This window comes from Monodelphis domestica, chromosome 2 (genome assembly GCF_027887165.1).
Source record: "Monodelphis domestica isolate mMonDom1 chromosome 2, mMonDom1.pri, whole genome shotgun sequence".
Classification (NCBI taxonomy): domain Eukaryota; kingdom Metazoa; phylum Chordata; class Mammalia; order Didelphimorphia; family Didelphidae; genus Monodelphis; species Monodelphis domestica.
This window is the reverse complement of record NC_077228.1, coordinates 102,982,972-102,998,124: the sequence shown is the minus strand read 5'-3', so window position 1 is coordinate 102,998,124 and position 15,153 is coordinate 102,982,972. Positions and strand designations below refer to the sequence as shown.

General features: G+C 46.7%; 1 protein-coding gene across 12 annotated transcripts in view; it reads left to right on the top strand.

The window, feature by feature from the left end:
• Positions 1-5,910: 5,910 nt before the first annotated feature.
• KIF21B (kinesin family member 21B) overlaps positions 5,911-15,153 on the top strand; it is a 77,365-nt gene continuing 68,122 nt past the window's right edge. For 9 of the 12 annotated variants that reach the window (XR_008916143.1, XR_008916142.1, XR_008916141.1 and 6 more), the window contains exon 1: positions 5,911-6,262. Coding sequence is in view for 7 of the 12 variants with exons in the window: in XM_056815703.1 (XP_056671681.1) it covers positions 6,222-6,262 (41 nt within the window). In the remaining 5 variants the exon portion in view is untranslated. Of the gene's footprint in view, positions 6,263-9,635; positions 10,641-15,153 lie in introns of those variants that run through there. The other 3 variants (XM_056815704.1, XM_056815708.1, XR_008916144.1) reach the window with 2 other exon arrangements.

Here is a 15,153-nt window from a genome sequence, read left to right as displayed (position 1 = left end):
GGATAAGAGATGAGGCAGCAGAGAGTCAGCAGGAAGAGATAAGGCAACAGCTCTGGGGGATGGGAGACTTCCTTGCTTTGGTCATGCTCCTCCCTAGTGATGGTAACTGGAATCGGGGTAGGGGTAAGGGTCAGGAGGACTGTACAATGAGGAGATTGGACTCCACGATCTCAGCTGTCCCTTCTACTTCGAAATTCTACAATCCTGTCATCCTGAGAGAGGGAAGATTTAGCCTCATTTCCTAACTCGTCCCCTTGCCAAAATCTCTGACAGAATTTCATCAGCTGAGGGTGATGCAAGAGGCTCTGAAGTCAGGTCCTACAGCTGGGGGAAAGTATCTCTCTTCTCCAGCCCATCCCCACCCCCTCCAACCCACCCCGGGGAGCACTGGCTACATCTGGAACCCGCAGCTGGGTTCTTCTCTTGGTCTGGATCCAGAGCAGGGAGTCGAGTGAAGAGAGAGGCAGCTGGTTAAGAAGCCATCTGAATGACCCCAATGTGTTGGGAGATTTGGGGGTGTGGGAGAGTGGGGAGGGGAGGAGGGGGAGGAGTCCGGGCTGAAAGGAGCCAAAATGCTACCAGTCAGGCCTGGAGAAAGAGATCAGATCCCAGTGGTAGACAAGGATTCCAGCACCAGGGGCTTCCTGGGGACCCCAAACTCCATGTATACTTCCAAGGTTTCCTTTTTTCACATCCTGTGTCCTGACCTCTTCCTGGGCTCCCCTTGTCCCTCGATAGCTCATTCTAGCTGTTGCCTCCTCTTTCATTTCTGACACCTCCCTCAGCTCACTTCCTAAGCCTTGGTCCAGGTGTTGGGGCCCCTTGTTCTAAGTACAGATTGTTTCATTTTCTGCATTTGTATCACTCTGGGTCAGCACTCTTCCTGACAGAATAGGTACTTAAATGTTTGTGGAATGATTTCCTCCCTCCCTTAGGGCAGCTTCCCTCCCACAAGATGACCCCCCTTCTTTGCAACAACTTTCACCAGGTCCTACTTAGGGACAATAAGAAGAGTCATCCATAGGTTATCAAAAGAGGCAGATCTGGGCTTGAAGTTGGTGGGAAGAATAGTTTGGAGCTGTTAGAGACCCTGATGGACAAAAAGCAAAGAACTTTAAACAAGAAGGAAGAAATGAACTTTAAACTAATATGCATTGCTGGAGGGAGGAAGGGTCTCTGGAGAAGAGACAAAGAGACTGAGAGAGATTGAGAGGAGAGAGGGGGAGTCTCTAAGTTAGACTAGAAAGAACTTAGATAAAAGCTCTCGACTTTCTCTGCTTCAAGTTGTACTCTTTCCCTACATGTGAATATCTCTTGTTTTCCCTTATGGTGTGATCTCCTTCCCTTTTGTGGGATCGGTTTTCCTCTCTATGTAGATGATTCCTCAAACCTACATATACAACCCTAATTTCTCCCCTGAGCTCAAATCCTGCGTTATTTACTGTCAAACTATACATCTCACCTGGATATCTTTTTTGAACCTCAAACTTAATATGCCTCAAATTAGATTTAAAGGAAGCTAAGTGAAGTGGGTAAAATCCTGGACCTGGAGACTGAAAGGTCTGAGGTTCAATTTAGATTCACACATTTAATAACTGTGGATCTAGGGCCAATCACAACCTCAATTTCCTCTTTTGTAAAATGAAGATAGCAGCACCTTCCTCCCAAAGTTGTTGTCAGGATCAAATGAGATCATAAAGCCCAATAATAAATAAATAATAAATCAAATGAGATAATACAATTATTAACCCCTAATCATAATTCTTGGCACATAGTAGGAGCTATGTAAATGTTAGCTGTTATTATTCATCATCATCTTCCCACCCCCAACTTGTCTATTTCTGTTCATGTTCTCCATCCTCCTATGTACCTGGGTTCAAAACTGGAGACATCTCTGACTCTCCCTTCTCCCTCTACATCCAGTCAAACCCCTCACATTGAGTCTCTTTGCTCAGTGTCTTTTTCTGCAAATCCCTTCATTTGTACTTACAAGTTTTATCCTACATTAGGCCCACATGACTTTGCACCAAGAGTATTATGATGGCCTCCCTACTGACTAACCTGACTCCAGTCTTTCTCCTCTCCACCCAGTTAGCAAAAATCATCTTATACAAGAAAAAAAAAAAACACATGAAAGAGAAAGTAAAAAATAGAATGCTTCAATCTGCATTCAGCCTCCATCAGTTTCCTTCTGTGTTGTAGATAGCCTTTCCCCCCATGAGTCCCTTGGAGTTGTCCCGGATCCTTGCATGGCTGATAATAGTTAGGTCATTCACAGTTGATCATCATACTTTATTGCTATTACTGTTTACAAGGTCCTCCTGGTTCTGCTCACTTCCCTTTACATGAAGTCCAGACTCTAAGCTTATCATTAGAGACCTTCATTAGTCAGTTGCCAACCTACCTTTACATACTCCCTTCTCTCACACTCTCTATGTTCTGGCCAAAACGATCACTGTTGATCTGGCCTTGTTTCATAGACTGGATCTGCCCCCCTTAGACTTAGACTCTTGGGTCAGCATAAGCTATCCTTTATAGGATATGTCCATGAATTTCTTCCATCCCTCCATCTAGAATAGAATCACTTTCTTCCTTGGGTCCTGCCTCCTCAATGAAACCTTCCCTGATCCCTTTCCTGATTCCTCCCAGCTAGAAGTACTTTCTCTGTCCCTATATCCCCTTTGTTTTGTCAAGGCTTGAGGTTTCTTTGGGATTGGGAAATTCTAGGAAATTCACCTTTGTTTTTAGTCCTTACCTTCCTTCTTAGAATTAATACTATGTATTGGCTCTGTTAACATGGAATCTAGAAACCCCAAACTTGTAGCCTAGTACAATCTGATGAACGCCAAGTTTTAGGACTAGATTGTAAATTAGAGACCCCAAAGCTTGTACCTATTCCCTGATGGGGAGAATCCATCCTGAAGGGAATCTCAGGCTAGCAGTTTCAGACTGAATAATGGACCCTAAGGTAAATGACAATTCCAGTTAGGTAGAGCTAAGCAAATGCTAAGTACTCTTTTTGTCTTAGGTAGTCTTCCCTGTTGTATCAGAGTCCCCTTCCCAAGAAGACCCCCACCTGGGCAAGGACCATCCTTTTGGTGTCCATAGTAAGTAGCTCCTTCCCTTACACCCTAGCTTCTAGCTATGATTTTTTCCCAAGCTTGATTGTCAGTATAGTTTGAACACTCATTTTCTTTGTAGCTATAGTGATGTAAATCATCTTTTTCCTGCCCCCTGGATCTCCCCAAATGGTATATAGGTTCCCCAAATTCTTTTGTTCGTTGGAGTTGTCAATCTAGCTCAGTTGGTGTTCCCAGGGGTCAGTGACCAGAGCATCCAGATTTCCATCCTTGGACTCTGCATAGGCGTGTGGCGCACACTTAGCACTGTACCTCTTTCCTTAATTAAAGAGTAGTTTCTCTGACTATTTAATACTTCTGTGTTTTTTTTTTCCAGTCAACAGCTCTAAAGCAGAAAAGTGGTAAGGATTAGGTATGAGGGGTTAAATGACTTGCCTGGGGTTGCCCAGCTAGGAAAGTATCTGAGGTCAAATTTGAACCCTTGTCCTCAGGTCTCTAGGTCTGACTCTCTAACCATTATGCCACCTAGCTGCCCTTGCACCTAGTTTCTTAGAAAGTTGCCCGGGGCACTAAGAGGTACTAAGATATTTGTCCTGTGGAACATTGCCATTGTGAATCAGAGTACTTGTGCCCAGATCTGCTCAGCTCTCCAGCTTTCTCTCCCATGCCAACTTGTATGATAGAATGATATAGTGCTGAAAAGAAATACCATTATTTGAACCTGTCTCATTTTACAGATGAGAAGGGAGTAGGTGATTTGCTCAAGTTCATTTTAGTAGTAATTGGCAAGATCAGGATTCAAACTCCAGCCCTCTAACTTAGGGCAGTTAGGTAGCTCAGTACTAGGTCCTCCTCATATTTCTGTAGCACTTTGTCTAGCTCTCTCCTTTGCCCTATTGTACTTTCAGAAAATTGTTTGCTTGTCTTCCCTCCTCTCTTTTTAGAGGGCATAGATTGATTTTTTTTTTATCTTTGTGTCTCCACTATATACATGGTGCCTTGCACCTGGTAGCTTAATAAACATTTGTTGAATTCCCCTCAATCAGGGTTGTTGAATGCCCACTAGAATGAGAGAAAGGTTATGAAATAGCCTTGGGAAGGGAGATGAGGTGGTCTAGGCTTTAAGTAAGATTAAGTTCATCCATCTAGGTTGGGAAGATTTTATGTGCTTGTCACACAGTAAATACTTAATAAAGATTTTTCATTCAGTCAGTCATTTCTCTAGAGTTTGATCTGTGACTCTGAACTCTAGGACCGGGAGTCAGGAAAACCTGGGTTCTAATCCTGGCTCTGTCAATCAATAGATATCTATTAAGTTCTTATCTTGTGTCAGGCCCTAGGAATACACAAATGTAAAAACAAAAAGTAGTCCCTGTCTTTGAGGAGCTTACCATCTAATCAGATACTTTTGTTGTTTCTTTTTCTTTTTGTATTTATTATTTACTTAATTATTTTTTCAGCCCTTACTTTCTATTTTAGTCTCACTTCTAAGAAGAATGGCAATAGGGATTAAGTGGCCTGGGGTCCAATGACTTGCCCAGGGTCACACAGCTAGGAAGTGTCTGAGATCAGATTTGAACTGAGGTCCTCCCTGGTGCTCTATCCACTGTGCTACTTTGATACCTACTTTAGAATATTTTTCTCATTTGTAGAATAAGGGGACTAGGTTAAATGATCCTTAAGGTAACATCCAGCTAGGGGTGTGCTGGAACCAGCTCAAATAGGCTTTGGAAGAAAGAATTAAATTTTCATTGTGAGCCTTTACACCTCAGAAATCTGCAAATGCTTCAGATCATGGGTTGGTGAATTGAAGTGAATAATGCAGATAAAACAGAAGTGGGTCAGTGGTTATGCGTTCCATCTCCCATCCCTTCCCATCCCCCTTCCTCCCTCCCCCCCCCCCCCCCAATAGCTGGTCGTTAGAGACAATTACTAATCTCCCAAGATTCCTTCTAGCATTAACCGCCTGGTGGAGTGGCCGAGCCCTGGATGGAGCCTTGGGTTTGATTCAGTCAGGCATCCTTTCTAGCCACGAGACCTTGGGGAAATCGCTTGTTGTCTCCTCCCGTAAGATTGTAAGCTTCTCGAGCTCTTGGATTGTCTTTCCACACCTCCCCCAAGGTAATTTCATGATCCCTCACACTCATGGATTTGGGGAAATTTTTATTACGCTACTAGTTACCAGACCCTGTGTAGACGCTGGAGATACAAAGATTTTTTAAAGTCTCTGTTCTAAAAAATGATTTGGGGAAAATGAGCTTAGCCCAGTACCTGGCACCTAATAGAGCCTCAGTTTCCTCCTCCGTAAAATGGGATTAATAATACTGGCCCTCCCTACTCGGCTGGTTGCCGGTGGTGAAATGTGATCTGTGATTATGGTTATTAACGAGTGCCATCCGGAGAAAGGATAAATAATCCCTACGGGAGAGGCGGGGGAGGGGAAGGAAGGGGGCAACCGCCCCAGAAAGACAAGAGGAATGGAAGAAAGCCAAGAGGTCCCTTTAAAGGAGGAGGCCCCGCCCCTTCTGTTCTCTTTGGCGCCTGACTGGTCCCCGCCGGTTAAGGGGCGGGGCCTGGCGCGGGCTCTGCGAAGGAGGTGGGGGCGGGGTCTGCAGCCCGCCCGGCCCCCGCCCCCTTTGTTCCCGCTGCCGCTGGAGGTGGCTGGAGAAGGGTGGTAGGTGCGCGCGGGGGTGCGGGGTGCGTGTGAGTGTGGGAGCGAGTGAGAGGGAGTGGGAGCGGGTGAGAGGGGGTGGGAGTGGATGCGAACGCGTGCTGGAGAGGGGTGTGGATGGAGCTGGTCAGTTTCGGCCTCAGCTGTCAGGTCGATTTCACCGCAGTGCCTCAGGGCCCCTGCCACATGGAGGGCGCACGGGCGAGAGGGGAGCTCCGGGGTTCTGCTGCTGGCTCCCCATGAGCCCCGTATAAGCCGCCGCCGCTGCCGCCTCGGGGGAGCATGTCACCTCCCGCCGCAGCCACAGCAGCCGCAGCAGCAACAACAGCAGAAGCAGCAGCAGCCACCGCAGCGCACAACTCCAGGGCCACCACCGCCGCCTCCTCCTCTTCCTCCTGCATCCTCAGGCACTGGCTCTCTGATTCGATCCCCTGATCCATGCCCGAGATCCCCGGAGATCTGAAAGAGCCATGGCAAGCCAAGGTGACTGCTGTGTCAAGGTGGCCGTCAGGTAAGAGCCTGGGAGGATGGGGGGCCGTGCATGGGGGAGAAAGAAGACGTATGAGTCAGTATGTATATGTATGAGAGAGATGGGGGGGGGAGGGGGCGCCGGGGGTGCGGTTCCTCATCTCAGCTTTGTCTCAGGTGGGTAGCTTGGACCACCCATACCTTCCCCCGCTCCCCCAGTTCGATATTCTCCTTTCGTTCTGCAGCACCGGGATTCATGAATGACTCGAACCCTTAGGCTTGATGTTCATGGGGTCCCCAGAAAAGAGACTGGAGGGTGGCTTTGTTTGGGAGATAATATCCACCTCTTCTCTTGGGAGCTCTTAATGAACAGAAAATCGAATAAACAAGGAAATCCGGTATTTCACACCCAACCCTGGCCCAGGCCGGGGCATCTATGTGTTTCCTCTTCACCGCCCCACTAGTTGTCTCATTAGGGATTATTATTTTTTTTAAGAATCTTTTTTTAAATCAACAAATTCCAGGCTCTTGCCAATCTAACACTGCTGCAGCTCTTGCTGCTGCTGCTGCTGCTGCTGCTGCTCCTGGACACTGATCCTTCCTCCACCCCACCCCACCCCCATGCCTGCCCCAATGCTGCTGCACAGTTCCAGACAAAGATCCCTTTTCCTGATTGATGCTGTCTCCTTGGATGGAGTGGAGAGGGAAGAGGGAGGCTGATTTGGTTTCTAATTAGGATTGTCGCTTAGATGGGATCCAGGTCCTTGCTGGAGAGACCTGGGTTTAAGTCATTGTTATCTAAGCTGGGAGTTGGTCAAACTGACAGTTTTCATTTTCCCCAATCTTTGGGCCCATTTCAGTATTTTTTAGGACAGGGGAAGCTACCTGGGGATCCATTTTGTATGGATGATATGAGGTAAAATATTGACAGATTGGGATGGAGGTGGAGACGAAATAGTAAAGAAGGCTTGTCTCAGAGGAGAAGAGGATACATGTCTCCCTTTCTCTGAGGTGAAGACAGGAAATGCTGCAAAGTTGAACCATCTGCCTTTGTACTGCTCTCTGATGGGATAGTGAGGGGTTTGTCTGACCTTTTTTCTCTACCACTTTTTTTCCTTATCAAATCTGTTAATGGGTGTTTCCACTAAGGCTGGGAAAATCAAAGACCTGGCAGAGATGATGCTAAATTTTTTTATTTCTATTCCTCTCCCCTGCATGCCTTGCTGACCTGAACTAGAGTATCAGCCAAGCATCCTAGTATATATACTTGGAATGGGACTATCCCAAGGTCTTTTGAATCTCTCAACCAACCCCCTCCTGGTAAAGGAGATACCAGGGTCCCAAAGACTCTATCTGCCTACCTGCAGACAGAGCTGAAGCTGTGTAGTGTGAATAGGCTTCTTGCTGCCCACCCCACCCCACCCCAACCCCAAGTCTGATGGATACCTGACTTAACATGGAACCATGACTATTGGGATGGAGATGACAGTTTAGCTCAGGCTGGAGCAACTGCTAGGGACAGGGGAGAGTAAAGACCAGTTCTGTGCTTCATTGCCTCTGGGCTCCATTTCTGAGCATCACTTATACAGAGATTTCCTGACCCAGGCATAGGGCTGTGTTAGACAAAGAACATCACTGCAGGTGTCTACACACACACACACACACACACACACACCCCTGTGGGGTGGGAGTGGGGGTCATGGCTGCTGCCTGGTAAATGCTCTTGCAGCCTTAGCAATATTCTAGGGAGGTCGAAAGGGGGAAGGTCCACCAGGGAGAATAGGAAATATAAATACAGCATCTGGAGTGGGCTAGAGGCAGAGAGAAACCACCATAAAAGGAAAATGAGGCCCAGGCCTCTGCTTGGCCCCCTTCCCCTGAGGTCTTCCCCCCACCCCCCATTATGAGCTCAAGGGTCTGAAAAGAAGGGGATCTGTGAGAAGAGAGAAGCAGGGGGTGAGCTCATTCCTTATAGTCATTCCCTTAGGTACCACTTTGAAGGATGACCCTCAACAAAATCTCTTTTCCCCCTTCCTACCTCTATTCAAGCTTTCTTTTTCAAGGGGAAGGCTGAGCTCCTTTGGGGTTGCTACTCGTCTTGTAGAAGGAGGAGGATCATCCCTGCTTTGGAGTGAGATGAACAGGCTGGGGAAGAGACCCCACCCACCCAGACTCAGCTGGGGGGGGGGGGATGAAATCAGTGAGGGAGGATAGGAAGGGGCTGTGTCACATGTTAGGTACTTTGTACATGAGAGCCAAGGGCACCCCCTTTCCTTGGTAGCAGCTGGTTCTGTTCCCTAGCTGGGTATCAGTTAAAGGAGAATTCAACCGAAAGGAGTGGGTGTAGGAGGGCATGCAGGAAGATCCATAGGCACCACTTTCACTAGCCTTCAGAACACACTGGGACCTGAATGGGCAGCCAGCCGTGGAAGGCAGAAAATGCTGCCCAGAACCCAGTTTCTAATCCAAGATCTAAGAAAGGGTTGAGAGTATGAGGCTGGGACTGAAATGGAGGGGAGAAAATGACCCCATGGGGGACAAAAGAGAAGATAGGCAAGTTATTTGATTTCCTTTCCTGACAAATTGAAACTTGATACAGGAAAATCAGAATTGCTGAGTAGTCATAGCCCACCTGGGGTCATCTTGGCCATGCTCCTGCCTCTTTAAAACCAGACAGATTGGTGGCAGGGGTTGGGATAGGGAAGGCTGAAGTTTCTCAAAGGGGAATCAGACATTCAGTCATCTCTTTTATGTTCTGCAAGTGCTGGAGCTCAGATCTGGGGCTGGAGAGGCTAGGGGTTTGCCAGATATGGTTTGGCATGTGGCTCTGAGGGGTAAGTGGAAGGGGGATAAACTGATTGAGAGACACTAGACTAGGTGCTCCTGGCCCAGGATTGGCTCACGATGAGGAAGATCAAAGCTGGGTTATCTACCCAATTCCAGGATGAATTGGAGGAAGGAATGAAAAGAGAGGGGCAAGAAGAACACTTAAGAGTTCCTGGGCTGGGAGTGGGCATGAAGTGGTTTGAGCTGTCAGCAGATCCCAGGAGGTTCCTGGCTCAGAGCAGCTGCAGGGTGCCCTTCCTCTCCCTAACCTCCATCTCTCTTCTTCCCCACCCCCACTCCTAACCATACCCCCTCCCCCTATCAGTAAGGGCCCAGTCTAATCTAACTGACTGGCTGTAGTGAGGGTAAGGGAGGTGAAATGACTAGCAGCACTTGGGCAGAGAGCTCTGAGGAGAGCCCCTGAGCCCGGCCTGGGTCAGAACAGGATCATTGTACAAAAGCCCTTTTTCTCCTCTGGGGCCCCTGCCTGCTTGGCCTGGGATCATCCCTTTATCCTCTAATCTCTTCATATTATAAGGGCTCCCAAGCTGCCTTGGTCTTGCTGGTCCTTTGGGGACTAGATCTTACCCCTGGGGAAGGCAAGGAGGAAGGCCAAGCTGACCCTATGAGGACAGGATGCTGTCATAGCCCCCAGGCTTCAGAGAAAGCAGGTCTGACCAACAGAGATGGTTAAGCAGAAGGCTGGCTCTTAGAAAGCTCTGTTAGAGGCCTGAAATTGGGGAAGGAAGCTGAGTCACGTGATGAGTTTATTTAAGCCCCTTCTAAGCCCCAGGCCTCCCTGGAAACACCCCCACTGAGAAGGGGCCCCTGCTCCTGCTTTCTCCTCTGAGTCTCTGTTTGTTATCTCTGTTCACATTTCCCTGAGCTTCCTTTCTTTGCCCTGGGGATTCAAGGGACAGAAGGTTCCTCAGAGGATGTCCCCCTCATTTTACAAATGAGGAAACTGAGGCCAATAAAGGTTAAGTGATTTGTCAGGATCAGAAAACCAGTAAGGGTCCAAGGCAACAACTGAACCAAGTCTTCCTGATCCCAGGTCCAGGGAACTATACTCTCTTGGTATAGGTGGGAAAAACACTGAATTTGAGGCCAAAAGACCTTAGGTTCAGGTCCTGGTCTTCTCATTTATAATCCCAGTGACCTTGGGAAACCAGTAAGGATTGAAGTTACTAAGTGATGAAAAAAATGTCTGGAAATGGAGGTGGGGGCGCAAACCAGCATCTACCTCCTTTTCCCCTCCAATATTCCAATTTTGAGCAGCAGAAATGAGAACAACTGAGGCCAGTTCATTCATCAGGCAATACTTAAAGCACTTATTATATGTTAGGTACAGACCATAAAATCATAAGCTGAGGAATCCTTGCCCTCCAGGAGCCAGCATTCTCCTGGCATGAAAAGATACAGAATGTTCCCCCCATGTAAGGAGGAATGATGGCACTTAGAAGTGGAGGGAGACTAAAAAAGCTGTCAGTAAGGACGATGCAGGAGAAACTAAATGTGAGCCCAAGAGAGAACACCAAAGCCCAGAAGCTGATCTTCCCACCATATTCTCCCATTAGACTGTGAGCTCCATGAGGGTAAGGACTGCTCTTATCTTTCATTGTATTTGTTGCCCTTAAGAAATGCTTTTGAATTTTCATTTAAAAATATATGACATTTTAATGTGTATCAGTAATAATTTAATATATACAATGTAATAAATTATAATAAATATGCTTATCCAAGAGAAACAAACTCTCACATTAGCTATATCCATCCAAAATTATTTTTTTAAATGCTTGCTGAGGGGCAACAAGGTAGCTCAGTGAATAGAGTGCCAGACCTAAAGATGGGAGGTCTGGGCCTCAGAAACTTCCTAGCCCTGTGACCCTGTGCAAGTTACTTAACTCCCATTGCACAGCCCTTACAACTCTTCTGCCAGGAAGGATACTATTGATTCTAAAGAAGGCAAGGGTTTAAAAACAAAGAAGGAAGAGAGAGACAAAGACAGAGAGAGAGACAGAGACAGACAGAGAAAAGAAAGAGAGAAAGAAAGAGAGGAAAGAAAGAAAGAAAGAAAGAAAGAAAGAAAGAAAGAAAGAAAGAAAGAAAGAAAGAAAGAAAGAAAGAAAGAAAGAAAGAAAGAAAGAAAGAAAGAAAGAAAGAAAGAAAGAAAGAAAGAAAGAAAAAAGAAAAAGAAAGAAAGAGAGAGAGAGAGGGAGAGGGAGAGGGAGAGGGAGAGGGAGAGGGAGAGGGAGAGGGAGAGAGAGAGAGAGAGAGAGAGAGAGAGAGAGAGAGAGAGAGAGAGAGAGAGAGAGAGAGAGAGAAATGCTTGTTGATTGACATTGTCAGAGAAGTCAGGCTTGTATTTGGAGGAGGAAGTAAACCATAGTAACCACAGTGCCCCGGAAATTGCTCTGACTGAAAGGCCCAATTTGAGCCTGAATTTTCCTGCTTCTGTTTGGATCTGGGTATTTGAACACAGCAGCGGTTAAGAGAAGTCAAAATAGCTACTAAGACTCCCATTTTGCTCATCTAAGATTGGGACCAATGAATGATCCCTCTAGTAAGAGAAGCCAATACCTTCTTGGGTGTGTTAGCTTCTCCTCCACCTTCCTTCCTCACTTTTAAGTAATCTCCGGGACAAGATTCAGTACCATCGACCTCTTATGTTCTCAGATTCTAGATAGTTAAGGCTGAAACAAGACACAGGGATCAGGGCTGGGGCCAACCAGATTTTTATTTCTTTTCTGTTCTCTAAGGCAGGCTCTTCCTCTACACAATCAGGTGACCTTGGGGCAGACAAATCACTTGACTAATTTGATCCTCCTTTGCCTAGCCTGTAAAATACAGAGGTCATGTCTGATGAACTCCAAGGATTTTTCTAGTTCTAATCCAATAGGAATGCAAGTCCCTTGAAGGCAGAGATAGTTCTATTTCTGTCTTTATAACTCCAGTACCCAAAGTCTTTCTGGGCCTTAGGTGCTACATAAATGTTGAATTGAATGGAGCATTCCATAGTTCCATGTTTAAATTCTATCTTAATGAACCATGAGTTCCCTCTTTAAGTAGAGGGAACTAGAGTACATTCTTTTGAAAAGAATTCTCTTTCAATAATAACTCACAATTACAATTTATTAATTTTTATTTTATTAGTATTTATATTTACTTATTTATATGCTGCCCTTCAAGATTTGTATAGACACCATAAATTTATAAATTATATTATAGTTTCACATAAAAGTAGAGTAGACACCTAAAAATCCTGAAGTGAGAATCCAAAGCTTCCATTCTCACATTGTCTCAGTCTCAATTCAGATAGTAACTAGCTGTATGACCTTGAGTAAGTTATTTAACTTCTGGGCCCCTCTATTTTCCTATCTGTCAAATAAGGATCATCATTGCTCAGTAAGTTCAGTCATATCCAAACCCATTTGGGGTTTTCTTGGCAAAGATACTAGAACAGCTTACCATTTCCTTCTCAAAGCCCATTTTATAGATGAAGAACCTGAGGCAAACAAGGTTAAGTGACTTGCCCAGGGTCACACAGCTAGAAAGTGTCTGAAGCCTGGTTTGAACTTGGGAAGATAAGTCTTCTTGATGCCAGGCTGAGCCCTCTATCCCCTGTGCCACCCAACTGCCCTCATTAAGTCCTTTTGTTATTGACAGTCTTTTCAGTTGTTTCAGACTCTTCATGACCCCATTTGGGGTTTTCTTGGCAGAGATACTAGAGTGGTTTGCTATTTCCTTCTCCAGCTCATCTTACAGATGAGGAACTGAGGCAAACAGGGTTAAGTGATCATTAACAAGTCCCTGTTCTGGAACCTAACTCTGCCTACCTCATAGAATAATTGGGATGAGGAAATGTGTTAATGGATGTAAAAATGCTTTGAAAGATAGACAGTGTGTATATATGTGCAAGAGAACATTGGGAGTGAGTCCAAATGTTCATATATTGGAGTTCTTAAGAAGGGAGAGTACCCCTAATCAGCCAGGACCAGGACATTTGTGCTCCCTAGGCAAGATTCGGCATTTTCATCCCCTTGCAATTTGGAATTAGGTCTCTCTCCTCACACCACCTCTCTTCCCCAGAGGTGTGACCGGTGGGACTCAATGTGTCACAAAATAAACGTCCATAGCCCTCGAAGAGGAGGATTTTAGAAAAGATGTACATTTATAGTCATGTTAAAAAGGTTCCTTTACTCACAGTCCCTCTCCCACCCTCAGCACCTTCCTGTTACACGAAGGCAGCCGCTAGCCTTTGGTCTCAACCACTCTGGGTGGGAAACTTCACCTGTCCCATCTCCAGTGATATGCAGATAGATGCTCCTTTGCTGCATTGCAGTAGTCTCTAGGCCTTGTTTCCCTGGCCACACACCCAATCTTCACGAGAATATAGAGGCTAGCTGCAATGGAGCATATGTAGCCCTCTCCCTAGGGAAGGGATTGGGGGGCCATTGGGGAAAGGCCATCAATGGATCTTTGTAGTTGTCCTTCCCCTTCTCCAGCCAATTTAGAGATTCCCCTGTGAAGTGTGCTTCCTCAGCCTTTTCTTCTCCTGGACCTTAGAAAAGGAAATTGATCATGGGTCATACAGTCCAAGAGCTGGGGGGACAGCACCTTCCCTACATCCCCTTCCCGCTTTGGCCCCCTGCCTTCTGTTTTCTGTACGACTATTGGGAAGAGAAGGGAGGGGGGACTATGTGGGGAAACTGCTGGCAGCACTGGGGTTTGGAGAGAGTAAAGGTAGGGCCACCCTCTCAGAGCCCCAGCTGGTTGAATTGAGACAGGGGGCAGCAAAAATGAATGCGATGACACTCTGGCCCATGGGTAGGCAAGGGTGGGATGGGAATTTGGGTAGGAGGAGAACTTGGGGACCAGGGGAAGAGCCTACCCCTTTTGGGTGGAAAGCAAGGATCTGAGCTGTATTCTAGTCCTGGGAGGGAAAAGAGAAGAGGGATCCAGGGCTCCTCACTGCTCTCTGGGATGCCTCCATTTCCTGCCCTGTGCTCTCTTCTTGGTTGGAGGTCTGTGGCAAATGCTAGAATAGAGGCCAGCCTTTTCCTTCTCTAAGGGTCTCTTTCTTTATAGGAGCTGAGGAGCTATTAGAGATCTTCCAGTCCAACTCCCTCCTATTACAGAAAAGGCAACTGAGGCCTCAAGATCTTTGAATCTCAAAGGTGGCCTGGGGTGACTCTCAGATGCCATCTAGGCCAAGTGTGGCAGAACAAGAATCCTTTCCATTTAGCAAATGGTCTTCTAACCTCTGCTTGAAGCCATCCAGTAAAGGGAAACTCAGCACCTCTTATGGTACCATTCTTCCAGCTGCCTCTCCTCAGGCAGTAAGGAGCAGAGTCTGGCTTCAAACGAAGGTCCTCAGATTCCAAATGCAGTGCTCTTTCTACCTGACCACATTGCCTGGTCCATTCATTCTCCCCTGTAGCCACCAGTAGGGGCTGTGAACCTTGTGGGGAGCAGAGAGTTAATATACAAACATCAGAGAGATTAACATCTCCTGATCTCTTTCTGAGTCCATAGCTCCAACACTATTAGTAACTGGCCTGCAGCACTACCATCTGGGACAGCTACCCTGGTAGCTGTAGTCCAGGTTTGGGAGACAAGCAGGAAACTGGAGAGATCTAGGGGCCCATGTTCACTGCTTTCTGGGGGCTTTCTCTAAGCATACCAGGCCTGCCTGTTGCTCTGCATTCCTGAACTATGGAGCCATCCATCCCTAGGGGACCCTGGGGCAGCTCCCAGCCAGATGCTTTCACTACTCAGGGTCTCTCCCAGAACCAGACTCGGGGCTGGATCTCCAGGGAGGTCATGGGAAACCCTGGGCCAGATGCCCTTAAAGCCTAGGGACTGGTGGGATCTGTCGACACGGGGTGAAGTTAGAGACAGCTGAGCCTGGGCTTCCCCCAGAGCAGGGCCAACGGATCTGCCTAGTCCCCTTCCTTGCCTCTCTATTTTTCATAATTAGCTGCTCATAGTTTTTTGGGGAGGAGTATAGACTTTTAGGATCCCAGAGACTAAATTGAGGCGCCAATCCATTTTATAGTTTTTTCTTCATGTTCTCCCATGGTCGAAAATGGAGATGTGGGTAATAGA